Source organism: Fistularia commersonii, chromosome 8, assembly GCF_037954325.1.
Source record: "Fistularia commersonii isolate RoL2024-O1a breed Wild chromosome 8, RoL_Fcom_v1.0, whole genome shotgun sequence".
In the NCBI taxonomy this organism is placed as follows: Eukaryota; Metazoa; Chordata; class Actinopteri; order Syngnathiformes; family Fistulariidae; genus Fistularia; species Fistularia commersonii.
The window spans coordinates 6998353-7016771 of NC_141291.1; the positions used below are offsets into that span (position 1 = coordinate 6998353).

The window sequence follows — 18419 nt, forward strand, 5'->3', positions numbered from 1 at the left end:
CGTTCAAAACACTCGACACAAACGGAAGGAAATGGATCCGAATGGATTCTAGCTAATGATCCGCTATCCCCGCTCTGTCCGAAGCATCGCTGGAGCAAAAAAGGAAACATGGGAAACGCAAAAAGAATTCAGTCGGATAAAATATTTAACGAACAGAGATCGATAAGTTAAAAATCTTACAAACTCAATGGTGTACGCAGATATAAAGGGTTTCGTGACCCCGCGGTTTACATTCACACAGTGACGCAGGCCGAGCGGCTCATCTAGAGAAGCTGGAGGTTCCGCGTTTTGCCCAAGGACACTCCGACCTCGGGTCGTACGTCTCTTATTTCAATGAGAGGGTGAATGATTGCATGCGTCCAACTGGTTTAGGGTGAACCCTGCAGCTGGGATAGGCTCCAGCAGCCGCATAGATACTCAATGAATGAATGAATAAATGTGAAAACACCTGTTTTCTGCTCCTTTGCACACACCGAACACATTCAAGCGTTTTCAGGTGCCGGTCGAATGTGTGCTGTCGGTTAATCTGCCCGACGGGCTCAGACGTACATTATCTCCTCCTGAAATCTGCCCCGTTAATTGGCTGACGAAACAAGAAGCCCGTCGCTAATTGTCCGCGTTTTAAATCTACATGAAGGTCTGATTTGCCTCTCGGGTTAATGGAATCCTCGCCGCAGGTTATCCAAGCAACGCCGTCCAAAGAATAAGTCCGGGTTTATCGTGCCAGACGGCTCGGAGGAGCAGCCCGGTCATTTGTTTTCACGCGGGTCGTAATGGTGTCTCGCCGTTATAATTCACCAACGTCATACCCGTGTCTTTATTTTGCGTCCGCGGCGATAAAGCAGCTGCGCCGCTGCCCTGTCTGGGATGCCGAGCGCCCTCGCCGATGAAGATCAGAAATGTGCGTTTTAAATTATATCTATTTCTGGTTCTTTTTCTGCTGCACAGAATCGCGCACGTTTGTACTGAGTGTGTTGGTGCATGTTTGCACCGTGGAGGAGAATATGTGCTAAGTTAGCGAAGCGCCACGCCGCAGTGTGACCAATAACAAGCTTGTAAATCCACAACGGGACACACTCAACCCCTCTGCAGAGGGGCGCCGCTCTGCAAGTGAACTCGTGCCTTCTCCGGATGCCGTGCGGCTGTACGAGCGGCGAGAATGTGACTCATCGCTACGACTGCAAGGAGTCCTTTTTGAAGGGGATCGTCGGTTTGCAGAGTCAGAGCTTTGGAAAAATGAAAAATAGGTCGGTTTCTTTAAAAAGGCGAAATCCCGCCGAATCCCTGCGACGATTCTTCTCCCGCAGAAGCTCCTTATGAGCCCGATCTGTTATCCATCCAGCCATACGGGCATCGGCGTCGTCTTCTCCAACAGCGGAGTGCTTCTTCTGTGGAAGTTCCAACAACCTGTCCGACATTTAAAGGCATCAAATAATTGTCCCTTTAAGTCTTGTCCTATCTTGAAACTTCCTGATGTGTAAAACAGAAGAAACCCGTTGGTCCACCCGGGCTGAGGTTCAGGTGGAGTCACCTGAAGGTCCGGATCGAAGCTGAACCGAACAACCTTGAGATGGATGAACGGATGATCTGTTCTGTCTTTTTTTTTTATCGTCATTGCAGAAATGCCGGATTTCAGACGCCGAGCAGCACAACAATAGCAGGGAGGTTAGCATATTGCCGCGTTTAGTAGCTTAAGCTGCTTAAAGTGGAATTAATATATTATTATGTTGGTGAGATTAGCACAAGTGCTACTAATCTGGCTCTGTTCACGTTGTGGACGTGTAAATACATGAAATAAATACAAAGTTTGATGGTTTTTCACAACCTCTAAATGCAATGTTAGATTTTATTCGTACCGGCACCAAATTACAGCCGTGTCATCACACAGAGGAGGAAATACAGGAGCATACGCAAGTTGGAAACCTCAGACAGCCCAATGCAGGCGGCCTTCTCCCTCCGCCGCCTCTGCTCTGTCGCGCTTCTTTCGGTTTCTTCCCCCCCCGCCGGATCCAAGAATGGAATAACTCACCTTTCAGGAGGTTTCACTGCAGATTAATTTGATAGACGGATCGCTGACGGGTGTTTTTGACGGATGCCGCGACACAAAGTGGTACTCGGCCGGACTCGATTTTTCTTCCTAACCCGTCCGCGCTGTTGCCGACAGGGTCCAAGGAGAAGGCGGTCGACGGCGTCCCCGACCCGGACGAGGGCTCCTCCGCCGACTGCCTGCCGTGCCAGCAGGGATGCGCTTACTGCAAGGACGACGCCCCCTGCGTGGCCCAGGAGGACGGCGGCCTCCGCCTGGCCGTGCTCTCCTTCCAGTGCCTCTGCATGCTGATGGTGTTCGTCAGCATGGTGCTCATCTACCACTTTCGCAGGAATAAGGTGGGCGTTTTCACACGCGTGCACATTTAGGAACATCGGGTGCGGTTTGAAGGTCAGCCGATGGTGTGAAACAAACTATGTATGTTCTCAGGAGAGCGAACTGGACGTTCTGGGAAATAACGTATTGGCCCGCGGTGTGTGTGTGTGTGTGTGTGTGTGGGCCGGCCGCGGAGTGGCTCCGCACGCTAGCGGCTTCCGCTTACTGCCAATGCTTGGTGTTTTTGGTGTATGACAGTTTTGAAATGACCTGTTCTTTTTTTTTTTTAATGATCGGTTCGTATTATTTTCTCCCCGCTCAAGGATTTGTCGCTCATTCGAAGTGAAAATGTGAAATCAGCTGTGGATTTTTTTTCAAAAATGTAAGATCTACGGATAGGATAGTGTCAATTAGATAAGACTTGAGATAAGCTTAGATAAGACAGGATTAGGTTATACAAGACAAAAGTTAAGGTTGCTCATAATTGACCCATAATATTAAAATCACAGAAATGCGCAGCTAAAGGTGAGGTACAAATATGTATCACAGTAATGCAGTTTTAAAGATAAGCATTTGTATTACATCAATAAGAGTAGATAAAACGAGATGAGATTACATGATGGGATTAGATTAGATGGGAAAAGGTGAGACTGGATGAAATAGGATTAGATAAGATAGGATTGGATGACGTGAGATGAGAATTAGATGAGACGAGATGCGATAAAATAAAACCGGATAAAATAGGATTAGATCAGACAAGACGAGATGATAAAATGATGTTAAAATGATTTACAAGCAGAAGATCTCACACAACTATACACACAAATAATGACCTTTTCATTTGTGCTATGTTTGATGCAAAACCTCAAAGGTGAGCACAGTACGAACCTCACAGCATCCAAAGGGCTCAGGTGGTGCAGACGGACGATGACCGCCGAGGGGTTTGATGTCGGCCTCCTCGGCGGGACTGGCGGTGTCACCGAACAGCTCCGGTGATTAAACCGGAGAGAAAGGAAAAAGAGAAGGAGCGTTCTGCATATTAGATGCTCCTTGGAAGATTAATCCTTCAAGGTCATTATCGTGATGAAGGAAAGGACATGCGGTCAATCCTTTACGGCCAATCGTCTCACTCCATCTCATCTCAGGTTCATTTCTTCGCGATGGGATTTTTTTTTTTTTTTTGCTATTTCTTCTGGCCGAGAAGCGGGGTTCCGCCTGGGTCCGTCACGGGGACGCTCGTGAAGATATACAACTATTTAACCTTTTGTTCAGTGTTTCCCAACCACTGTGCCGCGGCACATTAGTGTGCCGTGAGAGATCAGTAGGTGTGCCGTGGAAAAATGCCCACTTTCACCTGATTGGTCCGAAAATTATTTATCCGTCGTAAATAATGTGTCTTCCTATGTCTATGTGGGCAGCGTGCCCATTCGATGGCAACGGGTAGTGAATTAACCCGTGCATCTGTGTATCAGAGTGATTAGTGACGCTTTGCGTGATACATTTTTAAAATAAAAAGTATTTGCGTAAACAAACAGGCAGCAAAACTACCAAGATGTGTGAGAAAGCAGTGAAAGCTTGCTACAAAGTTGGTGAACTCATCTCTAAATCCAAACAGCCACACATCGTAGCGAAACATTAATACTACCTGCCGGAAAAATCATTGAAGAAGAAATGCTCGGCTCTGGCGTTGATAAAGAAATAGCCAGAGTTTTCTCAAATAATACCATTTCCAGACATATTGATGACGTGTCGTCGGACATTGCAAAAAAGTGTTCTGGAAAAGTTGCACATCAGTGGGAAATTTGCATTGCAACTTGATGAATCTACAGATATTAGATATATTAGTTTTCACACTAAGTAAATTGAGACTACGGTTTCATTCTAATTCGTTAAATAATGTTTTTGACGTATTTATTTGGTGGTGTGCCGTGTGATTTTTCAAATGTAAAATATGCGCCGTGGCTCAAAAAAGGTTGGGAAACAGTGCTCTTGTTCACACATCTGGACGATGAAGGGTCTCCAGAGAAGCTCCTGCTTGTTTTCTGACGGTGAAAGTAACCTGGAAGAACCGGCGTGGAGACTCCCGTTGTTTCTCTTTATTATTTTTTCTCGAACGATCTGAAGGGGAAACCCTCGGCAAAGGAAAGGGAAGCTCGCGATGTGAAACCTCCCGCTTCGTCTTGCGAAGTCACGCACGTGGACGTGCACGGCTGCGAACAGAGCCGTGCCTCTGACTCACTCATTAATAACGATAGAAGAAGCGGGATGGGTTCTGTCAGCGAGGCTCGACTCACGGCTCCGACAAAACGCCTCAAAGCGGAGAACATCTTCGCGGCTCAGATGGATGACGCTCTGCGTGAGGCTGAGTTTCTCTGCCTTTCGACGCCGCTCGGCCAAATATCCTCCGTTACCCAGGGGAGAACGCCAAAAACCAAGAGCGCAAACGGCGCCTCGTGAACAGCCGAGGAGGGTCTGCACATTCATCCTAGAACGGCAGCTACTGCCTGCAGAGAGCATGTCAGGGGAACAGTATTTGTTGAAATTATATTATAAAGGATCACATCACCAGTTCTGTGCCAGATAAGCTTTATAACATGATGTCGATCCATTTGGTATTTATTTATACCGCTAAACTCGCTGTCGAGGCTGCGTTCATACGTTATATAGATGCTTAAAAACATTCATCCTTCTTGTCGTGGCAACCGGACTTGAATTTCTTCACTTCAAGACGTTTCAGCCTTCAGCCCAGAGGCTTCTTCGATTCTAATGACCTGGAGGGAGTTTCCGAATATAACTGCCAGGGTTCTGGTGGGTCTAGGTCAGGGGTGGGCAAACTTTTTGGCTCAGGGGCCGCTTTGACTTTTAAAATTTGGCAGACGGCCGGGTCAGCGCAAGATACGTATAATACACGTTACATATAAAAATAACAGCTTGGTTTTGAAGGCTCCGACGTTTGCTCGCATTTGACACACAAACCGTTTTTTCCCTCGTAGCTTCACATCCAGCCCATTCATATGTGTCAGTATGTCCACAGAAAAGGCTAAATCACAGAGCCAATCTGTGTCATTCAGCTCAGGAAAATTCTCAAGTGTTATGAAGCCGCTCTAAAACTGAAATAATCTCCCGTTTGAGCTCCGACATTCATTGATCTGATCATTCACTCATTCACGTCAAATAGGAATTCTGTGCCAATCGTTGGCAGGCCAGGTTAAAAGGACCAACGGGCCGGATGTGGCCCGCGGGCCGTGGTTTGCCCATCCCTGGTCTAGGTTATAGTGGCTTGCCATGTTATGTTATGTTATGTTATGTTATGTTATGTTATGTTATGTTATGTTATGTTATGTTATGTTATGTAACTTCCACATGAGCCTCAGTCCATGTGATCCAACAAGTCCCACTCCTTTGTCTGGCTTTACTTTTTCATATTCCAATCCAGGTAATCCCACAAAAGTTGTTTTTTTTTGTCTCGACGTACAATACCCGTTAGCATAACAACCCCCTTAGAACTAGTTTCTGCCCGTCAACTCTTCTGTTCACATAACACGCCACCATGACCAAGACCAGACCCGGGCATTTTACGTCCCCAGGGCAACATCCGTCCCGTTTTTCTTTTTATCCGGCCCGCCAAACAATTTTGTATAAATATCTTAATAAGTATTTTCGATCGATATAAAATTTCGAAACTCCATATTTTTCCTTTTGTTTAATTTTTTATGGATGATTACATAGAAAATCATGTCGGCACATTAAAGTTGAAATAAAATTCCAAATTATTCAAATTGCAATTTTCATTTTGTTCAAATTACTGGATACCTAGTTGGCCCGCGCATGAAAATTAAATAAGAAATGTGGCCCGCCAGCCAAAATAATTGCCCACCCCTGACCTAGACCCTAGAAACCTGTTGGATCCCATGGACTGATCATGTGGAAGTTACCAGGGGCTGGTTCTGGTGGTGCTGTATCTTTTTTATCCGGCCCGCTAAACTATTTTCTTTGAATATTTGAACAAGTATTTTCAATCAATATTGAATTTAGAAACGTATTTTTTCCTTTTTTATTTTTTTTCCAAAATAATTTCGGTCGGTACATTTATGTTATTATTAATGATTTTAAAATTGAAATAAAATGCCAAAAAATTGACATTTTTAAATTGCAATTTTCATATTGTTCACATAGTTGGCCCGTGCATAGAAATTACACAATGCATGACCTGGATGACTGAGAGGGTCGACAGACAACTATTCAGCTTCTCACACACTCGTCCCCAATTAGCCCTGTGTTTACACAGCGAACATTACGACGGCCCAATCTCATTTCATGTATTCATTTTTGGAGACGAAGATGCCGTTTCTGTCCTGTTGATTCATATGTCACGAAATCACATGTCGTATCCAGACAGGTGATCAGCTCCGCCGTGAGGCCAGAGGATCCACCGCGGAGTTTTTCGAGCATGTATTAGAAGCGTATTGACTGCCTTGTTGTTGTTTCTGCAGAGCATCCGAGCGTCTGGCCTGGTCCTGCTGGAGGCCATCATGTGCGGAGCTCTGCTGCTCTATTTCCCGGTAAGTGCGACATTCTCGCCACCACACGCAGGTTCACGCAGGTTCAGGGCCGTTCATTCGCTTATCCCGCGATGTGTTTGCCGATAACCCCCTCCTCCCCAAGTAGAAGTTGGCTTCCATGCGTTGGCTCCGAGAACTCGCACCCGCGGAGGAGGCATGATTCGCCCTGTCGGGCAGAACTCGGCTCATAAATCACGCCGGTTTCTCCCGGACACCTGCGTGGAGATGCGATGAGGAGGCTTTTGCAGGCCGAGGAGCTTTGGCCCGGGGCTGGTCGCCGCCCTCCCGCGGACCAATGAACCGGCAGCCTCTCTGCGCCGCCATCTGCTGAGCGGCCACTCGTTCCGCCCCATGTGGACCGCGACCGTTCACCTTCACCCAAAACAAACGGCGTTCAGATTCATCACGACCAGAGAAGAGCCGGTCTTCCTCCTGGCTGACGGTCCCGTTATTATTCACTTATTTAAAACGAACATAGTTTACGCTGACCTGGAACAGCTCAGTGATTAACCCAGCAGGGTTTGCTTTGCTTCGGAGCTGGACTTCGGAGCTGCACCACTCGAAGACGTTTCACCCGTCATCTCACAGGCTGAAGAGGCTTCGCAACTGAAGAAGCCTCTCGGATGACGGGCCGAAACGTCTTCAAGTGAAGAAATTCAAGTCCTGTTGCCGTGACATGAAGATTTCCACAAGAATGAGAACCTCCACAGACATGTTTACTTCGGAGTTCGATAGATCTTCACTCATTGGGATCGGCCAATCCCAGCGCCACGTATAGAGACCCACAGCCAATCACCCGTTCATTCTCGTTCACATTCAGGGTCTCCAATGAACGTCCTGCACGTTCTTGGACTGCGTGAGGAAATCCAGAAACCTCCCCTTGTTTAAAATAGGGGCATCAAAGGGTTCATTTTAGCCCAGTTGGCTCACTATCCCATTGAATTTATACGAGAGCTTTAGAAGGATTTGTTGTATTTACGTGTTGCTCTGCCGGGCTGCCTTATCAGATAAAAATATAAATAAATCTCGCAAACAACTTGACAGACTGGTTATGTATAACTCAGCAGAAGGTCTAAAGTCCATCTGGAGCTCCTGTCCAGAGGGGAGAAGAGTGGGTGGTGAAAGGTCACCATGGTGGCTCAGGAAGTGGATGTAGTTTGCTCGAGTAAATAATCAATGAGAAGTAAAACTTTACTCCTCGGGATCGATGCTTCTTCTGACCGCATGTCCGTCCAGGGTCTGCGTCCGAGGTGGCCCAGCTACATATGAACACCTCATCTGTGAGATCCTGGTATTCGAGCGGCCATAGTGTTTGGTTCAGAGCCGGAGGCAGCGGATGAAGGTGTCGAGGTTCTTCTTTTGGGAGGGAGGAAGATTGAGAGGATCAGGAAGGAGTCCATCAAAGAAGGTTTTGGACGGAGGGGGGATGGTGGAGATCGCGGTAGAAGGATGCTGAGGTTGGAGCTGCCGGGCAGGAAGTCTGGAGCAAAACCAGAGAGGAGGATTTAGATGGAGGCAGATGATTGGCTGTGGTGACCCCTGGAGCAGATAAAAGAATCGAAAATGGATGGATGGCTGGATGGAAGAATCGAAGCATATCATTTCCAAATCTGTCATCTTCAACTTCACATTCATTCGTTCACGTCCATGGAGCTTGAAGTTATCTGACAACCTCCGAGCTCCTGCATCTCATCGCGGTCTTCACACCTGACTGATGTCTTCTCAACACGCAAGAATCCATCATTCGCACGAATCCGCCGCCTTATCCTCCCCTCTTGGCTAATTTGGGGATTTGTTCCTGGAGCCACGCCTCGCATTGCAGCCGGCCGATTTCGAGTTGCCTAATCGATGCGACTAGATGAGGATACGGTCCCGAAATTAAAAACGTGTGAAACGGGAAGGGGTGAAAGGTCATTGCGGAGTGGATGATGTTCTTGTCTTTTGCTTGATGCAACGGCGCCGCTAAAAATACGCCATTCCATACGCTTGTAAAACGTCATAGCCAGTGATGCTAAAATACCTTTGCGCAATAATGTTATTCAGTAATTCTGTGCAGCAGCGGTCACCGTGGCGACCGGGCCGGGCGAAATATCCCTCCGTCTCGTCTCGTGAACGTAGCGTCTTTGCGCGTGGATCCGCTCGGAGCTCCAGACCGATCTGCAGCCCGAGGCGTTGACTCGTCTCTCCTGCCAATTCTGCGCGAGCCGAGACGCCGCACTCACAAATCTAAATATAGATTCAGAAATATTCCGCCGTCGCTGCTTCTATTTTAAATAATTCCACTGTTATTAGGGAGGAGGAGACACATTTCATCCCGCTCTCATGGCATTCCGCTTTTGTGCAGCATTGCAATGTCTTTTTTTTTCTTTTTTTTTTTCTCCAACCGAGTGTGTCACATCCAATAATTTCCAGCCCCCCCGCCTGGAAATGAAGGAGTACCAGAGAGTGCAGAAGGAGGGAGGCAAAATTACGGCAGTGGCAGAGGTGGCTATTTCCGTCTGGCGGTGGGAATGTGAGAGCAAATATGTATTTGTGATTCAGCGTGTGATCCCTGGATTAGCCCGCCAGCCCCGCGCTTGCCTCCGTATAGCTTCTGATTGCCGCTGCTCTGAGGAGCCGGACCCGGTTTGCATCGCCAGCTCCAGCTCGCTATTATTAGTTTCTTTTTTTTTTTCCCCCGATTCGGATATCCACCGAGGGTAACGTCGGGCTGGTAATATCTTCGCGTCGCAGAGAATCAGCGCCGCGGCTACCGGACGGCATTGGATAAGAGGCAGGTTCACCCTGAACCAATACGGCATTCACCCTCTCAATCACACGTTGGGTAGAACATGTAGTCTCCGTGTAGAAAGGTTGGAATCCAACCAGGGACCTCCTTGCCGCAAGCAGAAGGGCCGACCAGGCGGAGAAAGAGCTTGCATTGCTATTTTCAGTCGTGCCCCCTCCCTAGATACCCACCAAGGGTATTGTCCGGCCAGTAATACGTTCACACGTCGCAGTGAATCAGTGCCGCTGCCACCTGGGTATTCCTCGGCAAAGGACTCTTTGATGGCTTCACAGTCCTGCGGAAATGTCATAAGAGGTGTTAATTCAACATGTTCTTATCTTTCATCGCCGCATTTGCAAATCTACTCTTATTGCCCATTCATGCCCGGGCTACGTATGTCAACAGGTACGCCCGCTTCAAACGAGGTCAAACGTCAGCGCCGAAATACCTCCCAAACCCGCTTTTCATTGCCGTGGTTGTTGAGCAAATCATCCAAAAATGGGAAGCACAGAGTTTACAGTTCCATTTTGGATCATATAGAATAGAATAGAATAGAATAGAACTTTATTTATCCCGAAGGCAACTCTTTTGCCGGATGGCTGCAGCATTGCATACATTCATTCGAACATGATATCTATTTTAGTGTTGTCAGGTTTCCTTCTTGTCTGGGGTTCTATAGTTTGACGGCCACGGGTAAGAAAGCCCCTCTGTGGTGTTCTCCGGTGCTCCTCGGTGGTCTCAGTTTATGCCTGAAAGTGCTCTGGTAGGACTTCAGTTCAGCATGCAAGGGGTGAGAGGCGTTGTTCCTGATACAGAGCAGCTTTTCCAGCATCCTCCTCTCAGGCACCTCCACTTCACGAGTCCAGTTCAACTCCCTGGACGTAGCCGGCCTTCTTGATGAGCTTATTAAGTCCGTTAGCGTCGGCCGCCTTCAGCCAGCTGTCCCAGCACATTACAGTGTAAAAGATGACGCTGGACACCGCCGTGTGATCAAACATCTGCGGTACGGCTCTGCAGATGTTGAAAGACCCGAGTCTCCTGAGGAAGGACAGGCGGCTCTTACCTTTATTGTGTATGGCATCTGTGTTTTTAGTGCCGTCCAGTTTATTGTCTATATGGACGCTCAGGTACAATGTCCACATCCGTCCCATTAATGGAAATCGGGTTTGGACATGTCCTCAGTTTCCTAAAGTCCACCACCAACTCCTTCGTCTTTGTTACATTGAGTTGAAGTTGGTTTAGTCCAGAGCGCTCCACAAACCTGTCCGCCACTCTCCTGTACGCCTCCTGGCCTTCAGCCCACGATGGCAGAGTTATCTGAGAAGTTGTGAAGGTGGCAGGACTGTGAGCAGAAGCTGAAGTCAGAGGTGTAGAGTGTGAACAGGAAGGGAGCCAGGACCGTCCCCTGTGGTGCCCCCGTGCTGTTCATGAACATGTCAGACACGATCTTCTGCAGCCTCATATACTGTGAGGTAGAAGCTAGCGGTGCATCCACCCGCATGTCCGGTCGAATGGCGTTAAAAGCGCTGGACAAGTCAAGATGCCCTATCATCAAACCTGTTTAAGAACATGTTTAACTCATTGGCCTCCTGTAGGTCTCCATCCATCCCCTGGCTACTCTTTTTTTTTTTTGGGCCAGTGATGGTTCTCGGATCAATCCACACCTCCTGCATGTTGTCTTGTTGGAGTTTGCTCTTCAACCTCCTGTATGATTCCTCACCCACTGCAACTTTTCCCTCAGTTCAGTTTGCACCCTCTTCAATTCCTCTTTGTCACCTTTCCTGAACGCCACCTTTTTCCTGTTCAGTGTTGCCTATATGCCCTTTGTCACCCATGGTTTATTGTTGAGGAAGCATCGTATGTTTTTTGTGAGGTTTACACTATCTGCGCCGAAGTTATGTAGTCAGTTATGCAATCTGTAAGTTTGTCTCCGTCCTCTCCATGTGCATCGAAGAAAACTTCTCCGTCCGTCACCTCAAAGCAGCCCTGTAGGGCCTCCTGCGACCACCTTCGTACCAATCTGGCGGTCACGGGTTGCCGCCGGATTGCAGGAATATAGAGAGGCTTCAGGTGGACCAGGTGGTGCTCTGACCTGCCCGGAGAGGAGAGGAGAGCAATGGAGTTGTATGCTTCTTTGACGTTAGCATACAGCAGACCCAGGGCTTTATCCTCTCTTGTCTTACAGACTACAAATTGTTTGAAAGTTGGAAGGGTTGTTTTAAGTGGTGAAATCCCCAGTGATCGCTACAGAGGCATTGGGGTGCAGAGTCGGGAGTCGGTAGCTCCCGACACATCTGCCATGGAAGGAATGTGAACAACAATAATAAAGGCCTGGGAAAACACTCAGGGCAAATAATATAGATGGAGACTTACCGCTAGCAGTTCGATGTCCGGGCACCACACGTGTCTTTCACCATAATGTGTCCAGGTTTGCACCTCTTGTTGTTAATGTAAACAGCGACTCCGTCTCCCTTTTTCATGCCGCTGTTGTTACAACTCTGTTCTCCTCGCACCAACGGTTGAATCCACGATGTTGTTGCACAGCCACGTCTCCGTAAGAGACATGACCGAGCTCTCACGAAACACCCTCTTGCTCGTTGTGAGTGTTGCTAACTCCTCCATCTTATTCGCTGGTGATCTTACGTTTCCCAATATGATGGAGGGAAGATACCGGCGGTATCTCCTCTTCCTTAGCCATTGTCTCCTCCTGGCTCTGCAGCCCCGATATTTCCTCTTCAGCTCTTTGGGGATTTTGTGTCTGTCGCCAGTCACACCGTTGTGTTGGAGTCCTGTACGTTCTTCCCCGGTGTAAACAACGGAGCCCGGGCTCGTCTCTAAAAATATGAGATAGAACGCAGGACACCACATTGCTCTACTATAAATAGTTGTAGTTACCACTTTAAGTAAAAGTCCAAGATGCCAAAAGCAATGAAAGTTGAGACTATACAGGAAAAGGTGAACCTAGCAGGCTGCTGCCCGTGATAGTGCCACATCTAGCTTCCAAGAAAGTTGTGGCCTTTAAACATGTGAACGGAGAATTCTTCTCCCTTTTGTCTCCATTGGCTCACAGGCCCACATATAGAGACATACAACTCTCCATCCTCTCATTCACACACAGTAAGTTAGCTTCTCCAACAGACAGGATTACGTCGGAAATGAACACTTTTATTATCAGATCGCGTTTCTTGTACCGTGGTCATCAAAAATTACTTTTCCCGATGTGTTAATGAGAGGGTGAATGCCTGTGGCCGTGATTGGACGGTCCAGGGAGAGCCCCGCCTCCTGCCCAGCCACTCCTGGTATTAGCTCCACCCTGCAACCCGGGCCCTGCGTGGGTGAGCAGTAATAACAGTGACGGATTACTACGCCGTACGTTGTAAGCATATCCAACGTAGCCCGTAAGCCCACAAACACACACACACACTTCCGCTTATCCTCATTACGCCCTTGCTTTCAGACCAGGGCAAAAGATAACATAATGTCTTCAGTCCATTACTGTCTCTGACAAGTTTAGATCGCCAGAACCTTTGCAAAGCAGGCATAAAGATCTTCTCTGTATCTCTGAGCCTGATGTCGCCAGTATGCTAACTCTATATAAATTGACATTATTATGGCCAAAACAGCGGAGCCTTGTAGATGTAGCATCACGGGAAGGGCTGTGACTGCCGCCATCTAGATCTCAAAGGAGGACCCGCTGCTCTTCGAGGTCACATTCGTCACCTTTCTCTTGAATGGACCTCCGGAACCTCTGGAACTACGGCGTCGTACAATTTTGGGGGATGAGCTGCGCCGAGGCGCCATGTGATTCAGGCCATGAAATCCACTCCGCCAGTCATCTCCTTTGTTCGTTTAGCCTTTTGTCCAAGAGCTTCTGACGCTTTCCATGTGACCAAAGGGGACCCGGAGGCCGATGTGGACATTTCAAGCCCTGCAGTCGGCGTATCTTTGTTTCCTGCAAGATACTAAAGCGTCTCCTGCAGAAAGAGGCTCAGGATGCTGATGCTGCTGTTGCCCTCTCTCTCCGGAGAGGGGGAGGAATCACAGCACGCATGTTGGTTATCCCGGCTCCTTGTGGTTGTGATACAAGGCGAGACGGGGAATAGCTCTCCTCGGGATCTAGCCGGTGATGAGGAGGGTAGGGAATCGTGTGAGGCGAGCTTCGGCTCGTCGGAGCGCCGCGGTCCTGACGTCGCCGAGGGCGAGCTGGATGTAATTTACACTTGGCCAACCTCGGGGAGCTGAGGGTGAAGAAAAAACCATTACCTCCCTGCTGAAAGCTGCCCGTCCCAGGTGGCAGCGAGTGTCTGCTTTCATATAAAAATTGATCTATTGCTATTACAACACTACGCCCCCTCTCCCGCCGCCCCGGCCTGGAAACGCTCCACAAATTAGACAAAGCAAGGCTGGAGACGGCGACCGGAAGAGGAGGAGCTCGGTGACAGCTGCCGCTTTTTCCTGTCGGACCATTTAAAGTGGCGCAAAGGCTTGGTCGTGACAGAGTGATTCCATAAGTCATGGGATGGACTGAACAGCAACTTACTGCAACTTATTTACTAAGACAAAATAATGGTATGAAAGGATCATATAGTTTTATTTGTCCCTTTTATGCTTGTTTATTGCTTTTTAAACTTCATGCTTTCATGATCTCTACCACTTATGCTGCAGCTGTCATTGGATGAGAGGCGGGGTTCAGCCTGGATCCATTACAGGACCACAGGGCTGACAACTAGTCACCCTTTAGTACACATGTAGTCAAACTCAAGGCCCGCGGGCCGAATATGGCCCGCCATGTCCTTTTACGCGGCCCGCGAGAATGTCTTAAAAGGTCTGATTGTCTTAAAATAAACAAGTCATACGTGTGCATTGACCATAAACCACATGGAGGGTTGTTTTGAGAAAGATGAATACATGTTTGTGCTTCAAGGAGAAAAAGCAGTATGTCTTTTGTGTTATGAGGCAGCGTCGCTTGTCAGAGTACACTCTACATTGGCATTTTCACATCAAACACGGAGCTAAGTCTGCTAAAGTTAGCCTTCCAGAAAAACAACAAATTGTCCAAGAATTAAAAGCCAAACAACGATGGCAGTACAATGTGTTCACCGAAAACACTGCAGCGGTGAAAGCTATTTTTGGAACAGAGCAACTCGTAAACATCATTTTTATATCTATGCATTTGGATTTCAATGAGTAATAAAGTCTGTTATTTAATATTAAGGAGTAGTTACATTTATTTTACATTACATTTGGTTGCATTTATACTGTTACTGCTACATGTGGCCCTTTGAGGGCAACCATGATGCTGCTTTAGCCCCTCTGTGCAAATGAGTTTGACAACCCTGCTGTAATTCACCAGTGAACCTTCTGCATGTGTTTGCACTGTGGGAGGAACCCGTGTGTTAGATCATACAGTTTGCCAAATAGTGTTCAAGGAGCGAAGCGTACATGTTCCTCAGCCCAGATGTTTAGTGTCTTTGGTTCAGCGATTAGCATCCATTTAAACAGCACATTAAGAGTTGTTACACTCTCGCAGTCCAAAGCAGTTTTGCAAGTACTTATCAGTTTTTGGGCAATAAAACACCGGTTTCCATGTTATATCTCTGGATTGAGGTGCAAAGGAGAACCCAGTGTCGTGCTGTAAGGAAGGCGGTGTAAGGTTGGGGTCGTCCGATGTCAGCGATGGACATATTTTCCATTTTTAAACTGATTTGTTCCCCAACATGTACGCTTGGTCTGCATGTCTGTTTACTGATAGTTTACCTCATTGGTTATTTTCCTCTATTCTTCTATTTCCAAAATTATACAAGGGCCCAAAGGCAGCAAGCTCTTTGTGAGTTTAGTGTAAACTCTTTCATAACGCGTAAGGCCAAACTCAGGGACGCATTTTTGTTTCACGGATAGAAATAATCAGACGACTGAACCAGGACCAGAGATTCACTTTTGACCCCGTGGATGCTAAACGCAGAGGTATCCAACATGATAGCGGCTCCCCGGAGAGCTGCTGCCAGCACCGCAGCTGGGCTCGCCTGCGTCACCGCAACATCAACAGGGACACTCTCTAGCAGGAGAGCAAGCTGCGGAAAGGAGGGATGATTAGCATCGAAAGATAGCTTCAAGCCCAGCAGCTGGGAGCTCACTAGATGAGTAAATGGGTGAAGAGTATGAATCTTGTTGTTACTAGGCTTGTCTGCCATGGCCTCACATGTAAGCTACTGAACAAAACCACCCAGAAATGGATAATTCATCTTGGATGTTCAAATCTGCTTCGATTAAGTATTCGCTTTTCAACCAGCTGGCAACCACTCAATGCTGGTAGGTGAGGTTCGACAAGGATCACCACTATGATGTTTCGCAGATGACACTGTGATGTTTGGTGATGGCAAGGAGCTGGTGGAGGAACATCTAGGGAGGTGGAGGTGCGACCTGGAAATGAAGTGGATAAAGGTTAGCGACCGCAAGACAGAATACATGTGTCTGAATGGGAGGAACCCAAGAGGAAGGTTGAAGCTGCAAGGGGGGGAAGAAAGGCAACACACCAGAGGAACAGAGTGTCTGCAGAGGAGGTGGAGAAACGTGTGCGACCAGGTCGGTACGGGTGGAGAAAAGTGTTAGGGGTGATCACTGGGATGCAAAGAAAGGTGGAGAAGATGGAGCTGCTTCGGAGGCACTAAGGAGAAGACAGGAGGCAGAGCTGGAGGCAGCGGAGATGGAGATGTTGAGGTTCCTCTTTGGGAGTGAAGAGGATGGAAAGGATCAGGAAGGACTCCTTCAGAGGGACAGCGTTTGGTTAGCAAATGTTCTGAAGATAAAATCACACTGAGATGGTTTGGACATGGACAGAGGAGGGAGGGAGAAGATCAGGGAAGAAGGATGCTGAGGTAGGAAGAGGTCTAGAGGAAGACTAGAGAGGTTTATGGATGGAGGGGAAGAGGACAGGAGGGTAGATAGTGTGACAGGAGAGGGTTAGATGGAGGCAGATGATTGGCTGAGGGTTAGATGGAGGCAGATGATTGGCTGAGGGTTAGATGGAGGCTGATGATTGGCTTAGGGTTAGATGGAAGCAGATGATTGGCTGAGGGTTAGATGGAGGCAGATGATTGGCTGAGGGTTAGATGGAGGCTGATGATTGGCTTAGGGTTAGATGGAGGCAGATGATTGGCTGAGAGTTAGATGGAGGCAGATGATTGGCTGAGGGTTAGATGGAGGCAGATGATTGGTTGAGGGTTAGATGGAGGCAGATGATTGGCTGAGGGTTAGATGGAGGCAGATGATTGGCTTAGGGTTAGATGGAGGCAGATGATTGGCTGAGGGTTAGATGGAGGCAGATGATTGGCTGAGGGTGAGATGGAAGCAGGTGGCTGTGGCTCCTCAGGGAGCAGCGTGAAGTTAAAGATTTAGATGTAATATAATGGGAGGAAGCATCATTGGAGCTAAAGCCATCAGCTTCTCAAACTGAAGCAACGTATACTGAGTTCCTTCCCTTCCATTGGCCATCATCTCCATGTTGATGAATGAAAACAAAAAATAGTATTCAAATAAAAGTTTTTATTTTCTGCACGGTAAGCCAAGAAAAGCCAAGAGTCACTGCCAATTCCCCTTCAAACGGTTGCGAAATGTAGTCTAAAGACACAAGAACAACATAGTCCACTAATCACATGGGTTTTTGGCTGAGTCAGCGCATCCAGAAGCTTCTCCTCATGCTGTAACTGAGAGCAGACCCATGCAGGCAGAGGAGGCCTGAGGAGTAGTAAGTGTGTTGATGATTGTCTTCTGGGCAATGACGTCCATTAGACGGCTCTACGGCGCCCTGAACCTCACACGTACGAGCTACTGCAAACAACACCTGATCCCCCATCTTCCCCACAGCGCTGAATTCAAGGTTCCCGGCACTTAGCATTGATTATTAATGAAAGGCTTCAAAAGAGGAGGAGGGGCAGGGAGCGATACGATCTGTGCAGGATTTAAGAGGAACCCGTAGGAGATACAGATCCCGTCTCTTACCAGAAACGCACCGACGCGAGGCGGTTGATTTCTTGCGTCACGACCGTCCGCTCGTCGTCCGAGGGTCACGGTGACGCCCGAGGACGGCGTCTCGGCTGTTTTTACGATGTAAAATACGAGCCCTCCGTTCTACCCGAGCCTCGCCGAGGACGATACGGGGATATACCTATCATATGAAGCGCTGAGAGCTGAGAGTCCGGGGGGAGCACGCCGCCAGCTTTGATTTACAGTTGGTGTCGGAACTGGAGCCTCGTTATATTCATAGCTCACTTATGATGCTTTCAGAGCAGGCTTTCACAGATAAGACCCGCAAGCTCGACAAATCTCAGGTATGCAAAACCACAGGTTGAGCAAAACCCGGGAAATGTTTTACTTCTCGTGTCCAAAGATGAAAATGCGGGTGTCAACAAGTCACAGAGGCGTCCGGAAAACCACTGGCGTGTCTTTGGGCAGCTGAACTTCAGATACTCCAGAAGGTCTACTTAGCAAGGCGGCTCAGGTGTGTGCAAATTCGTGAATGCGCTCCGGTGGAAAGGTGGTGAAAGGGCGTTATCGGTGGAGATTGGTGAGCATGTCCTACTCCTCCTTCAAGATCTATCGGAGAGACCGTCTGAGGTCAGAAGCCTCTGTCTTTCAGAGATGTGAACTCTTGCTTGCAATGTATTTTAGTCTCAGGTCAGATTCTTAAATCGTCAGCGCTCCATTTGGATGAAATATTAATCCATGAGGT

At 48.0% G+C, this 18419-nt stretch overlaps 1 protein-coding gene across 1 annotated transcript in view; it reads left to right on the forward strand.

Moving 5' to 3' along the window:
• The window catches only part of gpr158a (G protein-coupled receptor 158a), a 56961-nt gene that overhangs the window by 27045 nt on the left and 11497 nt on the right, over positions 1-18419 (forward strand). Inside the window, exons 4-5 of the mRNA XM_086150834.1 lie at positions 2165-2385; positions 6856-6924. Of these exons, the coding sequence (XP_086006960.1) occupies positions 2165-2385; positions 6856-6924 (290 nt within the window). The remainder of the gene's footprint in view (positions 1-2164; positions 2386-6855; positions 6925-18419) is intronic.